This window comes from Dendropsophus ebraccatus, chromosome 7 (assembly GCF_027789765.1).
Source record: "Dendropsophus ebraccatus isolate aDenEbr1 chromosome 7, aDenEbr1.pat, whole genome shotgun sequence".
NCBI lineage: Eukaryota > Metazoa > Chordata > Amphibia > Anura > Hylidae > Dendropsophus > Dendropsophus ebraccatus.
Genome location: NC_091460.1, coordinates 127,513,469 through 127,526,417, shown reverse-complemented (window position 1 = coordinate 127,526,417; position 12,949 = coordinate 127,513,469). Strand labels below are relative to the sequence as shown.

Sequence of the window (12,949 nt, the reverse complement as noted above, 5' to 3'; positions counted from 1 at the left end):
TGACTCTGTACCCACAATCTGACCCCCCCCAAACCGCTTGTACCTTCGGATAGCTGCTTTTAAACCAAGATCTGTCCTGGGTTCCATTCGACAATGGATGCAGTTCTTGTCCTAAAAAACAACTTTTAAACTTGCATCCCTGTGTCATATTGGCGGGGCCTAGAGTGTCTGTGCCCTAGGCCTGCACTGCCTCTCCGTCCCTCCTCTCCATCCTCCTCCTCATTAGGAATGCTCCAGGCAGGATTTCTCCTATTCATTAATTGTCTGAACACTGCACATGGGCCTTAAAAAGACAACTCCGGTGTCAGCAAAAAAAAACCCAAAAAACTAACAGACACAGACCCTATACTCACCATCCCTCCTAAGTCGATTGCCAGTCGAAAATCCCGCCGGCCTTGGTCTTGGTCAACCCTTTCCGCGTCTTCATCTTCTTCCTCACTTCCAGGGTCCCACGGCATGAATGAGAGCAAAAAGGCTGCCCATGCGCGTGCGCACCGGCAGCCTTTTCATTGGCTGGATCACATTACATGGCTTCCAGCTTGCTCAGCCAATCAGAGCTGAGTAAGCTGGAAGCCATGTGATGCATTCCAGCCAATGAAAAGGCTGCTGGTGCTAACTCGCATCGGCAGCCTTTTTGCTTCCATTCACTATAACGGAAGACGCTGAAGAACAGGACGACCAGGCCTGCGCCCCGCTTGTGATGACATCTCACAAAATGGCAGCGGGGGAAGAGGACAGAGTCGACAGTAAATGCGTAAGCCTGAACGGCTCCAGGCAGGTGACTATCACACATTACAAAGTTATATAACTTTGTAATGTGTGTTAGTTAAGGGGGAAAAAACGCGGGAGTTGTCCTTTAATCATCCAGCACATGTTTAAACAAGTGGTGATTAGGAGAAATCCTGGCCAACGGTGTTAATAATGATGAGGAGGAAGGACGGAGAGGCGGTGCAGGCCTAGGGCACAGACACTGTAGGCCACGCCAATTTGACACAGGACTGCAAGTGTAAAAGTTGTTTTTTAGGACAATAACTGCATCACCTGCTGAACAGACCCCAGGACAGATCTTGGATTAAAACCAGCTATCCAAAGGTACAAGCAGTTTGGGAGGAGGGGCTTTGATTGTGGGTACAGAATCACTTTAAAATGTTGTTGTTTTCTTTTTAGTCTGACACAGTGCTCTCTGCTGCCACATCTGTCCAGAGCAGGAGGGGTTTTCTATGGGGATTTTCTGCTGCTATGGACAGTTCCCAACATGCACAGAGGTGACAGAAGAGAGCACTGTGTAAGGGCACTTGCACACTATGGAAATCACACGGATAAGCTCTGGTGGATTCCGTGTGCTTGCCCCCCCCCAGCGCTCCTGTATGAAGATCTGTTTGTCCCATAGGCTCTATTTCCAGAGCAGGAAAGGTTTTCTATGGGGATTTACTCCTGCTCTGGACAGTTTCTGCCTCGGACAGAGATGTCAGCAGAGAGCACTGTGTCAGACTGGAAAGAAAACTCCACTTCCTGCAGGACAAAAAGCAGCTCATAAGTATGGGAAGACTTGAGATTTTTAAATAGAAGTAAATTACAAATTTATATAACTTTCAGAAACCAGTTTACTTGAAAGAAAAAGATTTTCGCTGAATATCCCCTTTAAGGAAATTTTATTAGGAGATTTGATAAGATTAATACCGTCAGAGGTTACAGGAGCCTGGACGCAGCACTGCCTGCCCCAGGAGACAAATATACAGACATTTTATAACCTTTTATAGCCATTTGCCATAAAACTAGAATAACCCTTTAAGAACCTCAGCAGCCTATAGCTCCTCAACAACATCCTATAGCTTAGCTTCCTGGAGACCACTAACAATAAAACTGGCAGAGAGAAGGTGGCTTAATGGCACTCATACCTGAATTTTTAGATTTTGAGGTTAGGAGGAATGTAGATAAGGTAGCGCCTTTCCCTTTAAATCTGTTGTTGACGTTCGTGCTGCTGCCAGCCATGCCGCCCTGAAATAATGTATTCTAGGCATGCTTATCAATACAAAGCCTGACGCACATGGTGCAGCTGCTTTGTCCTATGGATTATCTAAAATTGGATTCCGTTTCTGGGAATATAAAACCATGTCTTTCATACATTCTTAAAATTAAGCCTCACCAATGCTGTACACAGGAAGAAAAAAAATCAATCTGCTCTGCCAGTGTTTATTTCTCCTCCTCGGAAGAACACAATCCTGGCGATTATTAAATTCCAGCAGTGCCACCCAGCGCAGTATTTACAGGGGCTTTATGGGTGAGGACACCACTAATGGAAAGTTCTAAGAGGCAGCCGCCCCTCCGCCATGGTGGGCGCTATACATGTGGTGAACCAGAATTACAGGTAAGGGTCACGGTCAGCCTAGTAACTAACAATCCAGGATTATTCCCTGCTCTGGGTATGAATTTTTAAATTCCACATGCACTGTAAAAAAAAAATTACACCTGCCTTTACTGCACACTGCTTTGGGTTCACATTACGGAATCCGCGTGGATAAATTCCGTCGGATTCCATCGCTAGTACGTGCGCCTTTCCGCCGGCTCTATAGACACCATTCTATGGGCAGGCCGATTCCATTATACACCGAAAGAATTGACATGTCAATTCTTTCGGCGGGATGCGGAATCCGCCTGTACATAGAATGGTGTCTATGGCACGGGCGGAGAGGCACGCAGCTGTGAACGGGTACAAGCTACGGAATCCACCGGAATTTATCCATAGTCTGAACCCACCTTCACTTTGAAAAATATTGCTGCCCAGTCGCAAAACATAACAGACAGTCTATTCTTACCTCTCTGTACTCCCCCGGTGTCCTCCTGTGTCATCCGTTCGGGCCCCTGGTGAACACTACTGTCTCCACTCGTCTGGAAGTGACAGGCAGCTCAGCCAATCACTGTCTGAGACAGGACAGCGCGAAGGCCAGTGATTGGCTGAGCAGGCTGCCTGTCGAATTCGTATGCCAACTTACGGACACCTGCACGTAGCGACATGGGCGCCATTGAGTTCAATGGCTCATATAAAATAATCTAATAACTATATTCAAGTCACTTCCGGCATGTATATATATATTTTTTTCTTAGCACACCAGTTTGAGGAAATACATGAACCTTTGTGGAAAATGACCCAAACATTGTCACTAGCTGGTGTCAGAAATATAGACAGATTTGTAATTTACTTCTATTTAAAAATCTCGTATCTTCCAGTACTTATCAGCTGCTGCATGTCCTCCAGGAAGAGGTGTATTCTTTCCAGTCTGACATAGGGCATGCACGGAATGCACCGGAGCTTATCCGAGCAATTTCCGTAGTGTGCAAGGAAAGAAAATACCACTTCCTGCAGTACATACAGCAGCTGATAAGTACTGGAACACTTTTTTTAATAGCTGGAACAAGGTTACAAATCTGTATAATTTTCTGACACCAGCTGATTTTTTCCCCTCTGGAGTACCTGGGGCCCGTTGCCGTTCATGCATGTATACCTTGGCATACCATTTCAACAGTGCGCTGACTTATATGTGACCCAACTTGAGATGTAAGAAGCAGCTGAATGACATAACTGGGCCCCTTTTATTGTTACTAATGTAACACTGAACAATGCTGAGCCCCAGGGTCTTAAATGGGTGCTCCAGAAAAAAATAAAAAAAATCCTTGCAAATCTGGTGTTAGAAAGTAATGTCATTTATTTCTATTTTAAAATCTTCAGTCTTTTAATACTTATCAGCTGCTGTATGACCTGCAGGAAGTGGTGTATTATTTCCAGTCTGACAAAAATAGAAGTAAATTAGAAATCTCTGGCACCAGTTGATTTAAAAGATTTTTTTATTCCACTGGAGTACCCCTTTAATTCCTTCTGTGGTTTGCTGCTAGCTGGCAGGGTTAAAGGGGCTATCCAGTGCTACAAAAAACATGGCCACTTTTCCCCCTCTCTTGTCTCCAGCTCAGGGGTGGTTTGCAATTAAGCTCCATTTACTTCAATGGAACTGAGTTCCAATCCGGAGGGGGAAAAGTGTCCATGTTTTTGTAGCGCTGGATAACCCCTTTAAGTGGAGAATGTTATCACAATCTGCCTTTGCTCCATTTTATTTCAGTGACTGTATCACCAATATGGTAAGATGCCATGGGCACCAGATGGGTACAGGTTACCACATACAGTACATACATATACCAGAGGGGAGAACAAAAACTAGGCAAAAAGTTATATGCTTTCAAATAACCTATAAAGTTTGTGTTGTTCCCAATATTTTACTCCTTTTAATAAAAACAGCTGCTGCAGAACCTCATTCAGAAAGGGACTCCTGCTGACAAATTACAGCACCATGGATGGTCTCACGGGGCGGCCATGATCACATAGGGGGAGATTTATCAAACATGGGGTAAAGTAGAACTGTCTCAGTTGCCCCTAGCAACCAATCAGATTCCACCTTTCATTCCTCACAGGCTCTTTGGAAAATGAAAGGTGGAATCTGATTGGTTGCTACGGGCAACAGGGCCTGTTTCACTTTACACCTTGTTTGATCAATCTCCCCCAAAAAGTCTTCACAATGTCACCCACCATGTGCCACTAATAGTCAGTCAGAAGGATACAAAGCCCGACTTTGTATAAGACATAAGAGAGTCCTCCTGTCACCCGTATCACAGTGCTTATTGCTGTATAATGTGGACGTCCTGATGTCAGAAAGAGATTATTATAAATCTAACACCCTCTTGTATGAAAGAAGGCGAATCTCTGTAACTTTCCCCATGTTGTAATGCTCCATGACTTCTTTATAGGACGCATTCAGTCTATTCATCTCACACTGTGGCCACAATAGTAAAAGGCTCACACTTGTATCTTTCTACTGGACACTAGGTGGCGCTGTGTACCAGCATTACACAGCCTGCTATGTGACACAGAAACACAATGACCCATAGAGTGCAGGGAAAACCTTACAATACACACACACACCACTTCCTAGGCTGAAATAGCTGAAACCGATACCTGCATAGAAGTACACATGGTATGGTAGGACAGGGGATAATATAGGGACGGTAGTTCTCCCATTCATTTTATTCTAGAATAGAACATACAAACCATACAAGAATGTGTATGTCGCCCCCCGACCACCTACTTAGCTGCCTGGACTGCTGGATAGATATCAATAAAAGCAGGGCCGGGGTCAGTGCGGGGCTTACCCAGGCAAGGGCCGGGGCCCACAGCGCCTCTAGGGGTCTGATGTGCAGTGTTCTGATGTTCTGATGTGCAGCCCCCTCACTGTAGTGTAGTGTGAGTGGCTGAACACCAGAAGATAGGAGCAGGACCTGCACAGAGAGAGAAAAGGGTGAAGGACCTGATCACATGACCCGATGGTCCTCAACCTTACAGTGTGGAGAGCAGCCTGACAGAGAGGAAGAGGGAGAATACTGCGCTGTAAGTGATGGGTGTCAGTCAGTTAGCCAGCCAGCGTCAGTCATTCAGCGTCAGTCATTCAGCGTCAGTCATTTAGCGTCAGTCATTCAGCGTCAGTCATTCAGCGTCAGTCATTCAGCGTCAGTCATTCAGCGTCTGTGTCAGTAAAGTGTGTTTGTGTATGTTAGTGATATCACAAGTGATTGTGCATAGTGTGTGGATGAGGAGCCCGCTCAGACTCTGTCGCCCAACAGTCTACAAAAACCTGGAGCCGACCTTGAATAAAAGCATTCAGAACCTACCTCTGTCTATGTTTTTGTTATCATAAAAATGTCTTTATTCGGGTTGTGAATAGTGTCAAAGAGGCGGGGTCTAGGGTTCACTGTACCCGACTGTCCTGTATGCACAGTGTGTGCCACTAATTAGACAAAGGAAACAGCATATAGCACAGTGAGGCACAGTGAGGCACAGCAGTGCTAAGGCATAGGGAACCATAAGCCCCACCTCCTTGACACTTTTCACGGTCCAAATAAAGGTATGTTGTGGATGCTTTCAATTAAATCTATCCATCTGGGCCATTAGCTTGGTAGGTGATCAGGGGGCAACAGATTCATTTAAGGTTCATCAATTTGTGCAGCATTTTGCACAATTTCCATTTATTTCCAGTGAAACTGGCTCAGTTGCCCCTAGCAACCAATCAGATTCCACTTTTCATTTTCCAAAGAGTCTGTGAGGAATGAAAGGTGGAATCTGATTGGTTGCTAGGGGCAACTGAGCCAGTTTCACTTTACACCATGTTTGATAAATCTCCCCCATAGTCTGATTCCAGCCTTCAGGTACGTTCACACTGAGGAAAAGAGGCCGAAATTTCAAGCGGAATCCCCACCGTGGACTCCACTCGGAATAATAACAGCCTCAGTGTCTCAATGATACGTACAGGGCACCCCTGCTCAAAGAATTGACATGTCACTACGGCCATTGTCCTATTCACCACCATTAAACTCCGCAGTGTTAGTAAACAACACACGTTGTTGCAACCTCCAACAACGTCCGTTGTTTTACCTAAAAATACAGTGTGTGAACTTGGCCTTATATTAAAAATACAGCCGTATTTTACCTTTATTTTACGGTGTGTGAGCATAGCCTCAGGATGTATTCATATATGGCACTCTTACCAGTCTGGTGAAAACTGTCCAAAATATCATAATGCAACATGTGACCCTAAAAAGGAAATAAAACTAAAGGAACCCTCTGCTAGAAAAAAAGCAACCTAACAAGAATCTCCTATCCTGACCCATAGGCTATGTTCACACAACGTCCTAAAAAGGCGTCCGCTTTTTTGGTTTAAAAGATGTCCGTTATTGCATCATTTTAATATGCATTGAAGTCTACGGAATAACGGACGTCTTTTTCACACACTGTATTGAATGACGGACGTCTTTTGAGGCGGACGCATCCAATACAATCTGTGAAAAAGACGTCCGTTATTCCATAGGCTTCAATGCATTTTAGTCAATCCAATTAAAATGGACCTCTTTTTAAACACAAAAAACGGACGCTTTTTTTCCTTTTTTTGGACGTTGTGTGAACATAGCCATAAGGTTATCCAGTGAAAATCTTCAACTGGTTTCAATAAGTTATATAGATTTGTAATATACTTCTATTTAAAAAATCTAACGTTTTCCCGTACATATCAGCTGCTGTATGTCCTGCAGGAAATGGTGTTTTCTTTCCAGTCTGACACAGTGCTCACTGCTGCCACCTCTGGCCGAGGTCCAAAACAGTAGCAAATCCTCATAGAAAACCTCTCCTGCTCTGGGCAGTTCCTGGGCAGCAGAGAGCACTGCGCAGACTGGAAAGAAAACAATATTTCGTGCAGGACATACAGCAGCTGATAAGTATGGGAAGACTTGAGATTTTTAAATAGAAGTAAATTACAAATCTATATAATTTTCTTAAACCAGATGATTTTTAAAGAAAAAGTTTTTCGCTGGAGTACCCCTTTAAAGGGGCCAATAATAAGTGACATCAGGTGCGACATAAAAAAAAAGGACAAGAATGAAATATTTCCCGGTAATACGCCGTGCTTTCTCAGCTTGCCGACATTGATCCCTTTCTAATCAGGGACCCAAGCAGCAGAACATAGACTCTGTCAGGCACAGGGGTATTATTAGCACATTAAGAATATTCAGCAGCCAGTGAGCCAAATCCACGCTAATCTGTGATTCTTAATTTTACCTGCTGCTTAATGAGCCACCTCGGCGCATGTTGTTCAGAGCCCACAATGCAGGGAGAGAAGAAAAAAAAAAAAAAAGCGGAAAACTGAAAACCCTCAAGAGGAAAATATAAATTACATTTTAGCAATAAGACTTTAATCCATCAAGACACGACAAAAATATATTCCGCGCATAAACAATATGTCAGCGGGTTTAGCCGCGTCCCCGTGGCTAATTGGAAGCCGCGGTGTCACCTTGGAATTAGGCGATTGATCTAGAGGACTTCAATATTCTCAAGAACCAAATAATAATCCGTGGATCAGCGAGTTGTCAAGGAATCTCGAGTTTATAGAAAAGGGCGAAGACGAACGGGGTTAAATAACATCGTACATCATTACCATACTTCCCGAAGCACATGATTCCGGATGGCGGCATATTTACATAGCAGGCCGTTCTGTACTGGAAGATATACACGGAATGGGCCCAGTTATTAGTGACCTCTGTACACGGGACCCGGGCCACAGTTCGAAAAACGGACCGCGACACCGGCTTCCCCATGACGGCGCCGTTCAATCGGTGTGTGAAATTCAAGAGGATCTACCTGGTGGTACATCCTCTTTAAAAGTGTCTTCACAAGTTTGCAGCAGATTTCACTCTATAAGGGCCTGTTCACAGTACGGAATTGGCGCCGGAATTTCGTGCAGAATCCCCCTGCGCGGACTTGGTGCCGAATCCTGCCTTCTATCTGTTTAAATGGGAGGGTTTGCGCGCCTCAGTTCAAAGAATTGACAAGTCAATTCTTTGAGTGAAGAGGCGCTGAAAGTGGAGGCGCACGAGTTCTCCCATTCAAACAGATAGAAGGCAGGATTCAGCACCAAGTCCGCGCAGGGGGATTCCGTAGCGTGAAAGAGCCCTAAGCTTCGCAGTTAAATCCAATGGCCCTACCCTCTCACAGCTGATTTTTATTCCACTGCAAGAATGTAGAGGCGGCCTTTTTTAACTTCTTATGCAAAGAAGTTTTCCGGCGCTCACCCGATCTTTTGCACACGGATTTATTTATGTACAAATATACACGGTGAATACAGCACACTCTACTGTATAGTGTGCTGTATTCACCGTGTATATTTGTACATAAATAAATCCGTGTGCAGAAGATCGGGTGAGCGCCGGAAAACTTCTTTGTATAGACTGTATCCTGTCCGGGCACCCCCAGCTCTGAGTGCCGTCCAACCTTACTCTACTTTTTAACTACTTGACTGCTGTGGAGCTAAATATAATAAACAACCCATGTTTACCTGCCCATGCTCCCTCATTGCGCTCCTGCTTGAGTCTCCGGGTCCCTGCTCACTGACGGCCAGTTCGGCCAATCGCTAAGCTGTCCTGCTGCAGCCAGTGAGCAGGGACTGGGGGACTCAAGCAGGAGGGAGTGCAGGCAGGTAAGTATGGGCTGTTTATTATTTTTACTGATGCGGCAGCTAAACAGTTAAACAGGACTGCCACTACATCATGAATGCAGGACCAGAGGCTATAATAGTACCGAGTATCGGAGAGGAGGGAATGTGTGGAAGGGGCGGAATTATGGGGGTGGGATAAAAAGGACGTTTTAAGTGTGTGCACCGCAAAGACTACTGGGAAATTAAAGGGGTTATCCAGCGCTACAAAAACATGGCCATTTTCCCCCACTCTTGTCTCCAGTTCAGGTGCAGTTTGCAATTAAGCTCCATTTACTTCAATGGAACTGCGTTTCAAAACCCACTCAAACTGGAGACAACAGTAGGGGGAAAGTGGCCATGTTTTTGTAGCGCTGGATAACCCCTTTAAGTCTACTAGAAGTGCATGGGAAAAAGGGAAAAGCAAGATGTACAGAGCACGCAGAAAACTGCATCAGAGGAAAACATTTTGCTGGGAAATTTTGTTTTTAACAGGACTGTCCAGAGTTCCCCTTTAGGGTCAGTTCACACGTACAGACTTGCAGCGTAAATCTTGCTGCGAGTCTGTCAGGTCCTGGCAGTTCCCTGTCACTACATACTCGCTGTCTGAACGACCGCTGCGTGTATGTAATTCTGCCGGCCCCTTGACCCCTTTCCGCTGCAAGTCTGTACGCGTGGACAGACCCTTAAAGAGGATGTACCACCTGGTACATCCTCTTTAACCTGAACCCACCTATCGAACGGCGTCGGCACGGGGAAGCCGGTGCCGCGGTCCGTTTTTCGGACCGAGGCCCCGTTCCAGTGCACGGCGCCGTTCTATGCACGGAACCAGCCAGTGCTCAAGCACTGGAGGCCGGCCCGGCCCGCCTGTATGACGCGGCTCCGTTCATTCTAAGAGAGCCGCGTCATACAGGGGAGGGAATTCCCTCCCACTGGGTGCGGCCCGGCCCGCCTCCAGTGCTTGAGCACCGGCTGGTTCCCGTGCATAGAACGGCGCCGTGCACGGGAACCGGGCCTCGGTCCGAAAAACAGACCGCGGCACCGGCTTCCCCGTGCCGACGCCGTTCGATAGGCGGGTTCAGGTTAAAGAGGATGTAACAGGTGGTACATCCTCTTTAAAGTCTATGGGAGCTATGCAAATTGTGTAACCTGCCAAATTTAGCTGTCGTGAACAGGTCTGAGGGGCCCTCGATCTAATGATAGGTGTGGAGCCCTCTTTTAGGACACACTTACGGCACATCCTGCAGCTACAATATAAGTGTTATATGGGTATTGAGGCAAACCTGCTGATGTGCACTGACAAGGATCACAGAAAGAGAAGATTCTGGTTTGGAATCAGGATGTAGGATTAGTGTTATAGTGCTGCTCTGCGGGTAATAACCCTACAGCCTTCTTTCAGGTTTATCGTATAAACACCCTAATGGTGCGTTTACACATAACGATTATCGTGCGAATTTGCGCGATAACGATCTAATTTGAACGATAATCGTATGTGTAAACGCAGCGAACGATCAAACGACGAGCGAGAAATCGTTCATTTTGATCTTTGAACATGTTCTCAAATCGTCGTTGATCGTTCGCAAAAAATTTGCAGATCGTTCCGTGTGAACAGTCGTTTGCCGATTTAACCAATGTGTGAGATAGGCTTAAGCGATTGCAAAACTAATTTTCCCTACGATATATCGTACCGTCTAAACGCTGATCGTTATGAAAAAAAAAATCGTTACTCCCACATTGTTAATCGTACGATCGGGCCAATTATCGTTTCGTGTAAACGCAGCATTTTACACCTTTATTAAAAAGTCTAGGGCAGAACACCTGCTGGGGAAGAAGATCTTCGGCACACACTGGCCCTTATGGTGCGTTTACACAGGCAGATTTAGCTGACAGATTCTGGATGCCAAAGCCAGGAATGGATTTGAAAAGAGGAGAAATCTCAGTCTTTCCATGTTTATAGTCTGTTTCTTGGTTTGGCTACAAAAATCTGTCAGATAAATCTGTCTGTGTAAACGCACCATTAGAGAGCCTAGTTATTAGAGAACATATGCTCTATACGGCACTAGGGCTCCTAGCAGGAGTAGAGAGGCGGAAGGCAGAATACTGAGCAGGACCCCTCACATGTACACAGCAGACGCCATGAACAACCATGCATAAAGGTGTCATACAGATCCCACTGATTCCAATAATAAATCTTCAACAATCTCCCTCTAGTGATGGCTGCAGGTAGACATTTTTAGGCTAGGTTCACAGTAAAAAAAAACGGCCGTATTTAAAAACAATACCCATTATTTTTCAAATAACGGCCATTGATTGCACGACAACAGGCGTTGTTGTGAAATACAGCCATTGGAGGAGATTTATGAAACATGCTGTAAAGTGAAACTGGCTCAGTTGCCCCTAGCAACCAATCAGATTTCACCTTTCATTTTCCAAAGAGTCTGTGAGGAATGAAAGGTGGAATCTGATTGGTTGCTAGGGGCAACTGAGCCAGTTTCACTTTACAGCATGTTTCATAAATCTCCCCCATTATTTTTACATAACCTAGTGTAACTATCACTTTCCGTTGGTGGCAAGATGTGCTGTCAAAAACCCTGCTGCTGTGCTCCCTATTAGGTAGACGGAACTCTTCCGGCAGGAATGTTGTTTACAATGCAGTTAATGGCGCTGCCGGAAGAATTCCATCTCCAGGCATGTCTGAACATGGAGTGCCACATAGCGTATCCTGCTGCCAGCAAAGAATGAGTAGAAGATGAGAGAGCTTCATAATATGTGCATCTCTCTTCTAACTGAGGCCGAGTCCACACCAAAATATATTACACGCCATGCATATATGTCCGAAGACCAGGAAGAGGTTGTTCTGATGTATACTGCCATGTAGGGCTGGGCGATTAATCAAATTAATTTGATTAATTCGCCCAGAGTGTTTGAATCGATTAGATTTTTTGTGAAAATCGTAAATTTGATTTTTACAAAAAATCATTGTGGGCGGGCGGACAGTCCGGAGAGGGGCAGTATGGGGCTGGCGAGCGCTGGAGTGAGTCCCCCCCAGCCCCCCCTCAGTCACCTCCAGCCCCCCCTCGGTCCCCTTCCAGTCACCCCCAGCTGCACCAGTCCCCCCAGTCATCCACAGCTTCCCCAGTCCCCCCCAGTCATCTCCAGTCCCCCCCAGCTGCCCCAGTGATCTCCAGTCCCCCCCCAGCTGCCCCAGTCCACCCTCTGTCACCCCCAGCTCTCCCTCAGTCATTTCCAGTACCCCACAGTCACCCCCAGCTGCCCCTGTCCCCCCAGTCATCTCCAGTCGCCGTCAGTCATCTCCAGTCGCCGTCAGTCATCTCCAGTCGCCGTCAGTCATCTCCAGTCGCCGTCAGTCATCTACAGTCGCCGTCAGTCATCTGCAGTACCCGTCAGTCATCTCCAGTCGCCGTCAGTCATCTCCAGTCGCCGTCAGTCATCTGCAGTACCCGTCAGTCAGCCCCAGCTGCCCCAGTCCCTGTCAGTCCCCCTCAGTCACAGGGGAGCACTGTTACACTGGGAAGCAATACAGTTGTTGTCTCAAACATCATTAAAATAGTATCTGACGCTGTGCGAAAAAATTTGTTTATCTAGCAAAATAAAAAAAAAAAATATTGTAATTTAAATCGAGAATCGTCCAGATTTCTAAAAAAAAAAAATAAAAAAAAAATCGAGATTTTATTTTTTGGCCATATCGCCCAGCCCTACTGCCATGTACCCAAAAAGATGAGAAACATTAGAGATGTGTACCCGAGCATGCAGCATTTGATTATCAGGAACACAGCCTTAGTTCACACTACGTATATTTCAGTCAGTATATTTCAGTCAGTATTGCAACCAAAACCAGGAGTGGATTAAAAACACAGAAAGGATCTGTTCAC

At 45.8% G+C, this 12,949-nt stretch overlaps 1 protein-coding gene across 2 annotated transcripts in view; it reads right to left on the bottom strand.

Moving 5' to 3' along the window:
- The window catches only part of GSTCD (glutathione S-transferase C-terminal domain containing), an 84,116-nt gene that overhangs the window by 68,949 nt on the left and 2,218 nt on the right, over positions 1–12,949 (bottom strand). Inside the window, exon 1 of one of the 2 annotated variants that reach the window (XM_069978418.1) lies at positions 4,301–4,366. The exons of the other annotated variant lie outside the window; for it this stretch is intronic. Within the exon in view, the coding sequence (XP_069834519.1) occupies positions 4,301–4,305 (5 nt within the window). The 5' untranslated portion in view covers positions 4,306–4,366. Of the gene's footprint in view, positions 1–4,300; positions 4,367–12,949 lie in introns of those variants that run through there. 2 annotated transcript variants of the gene reach the window in all.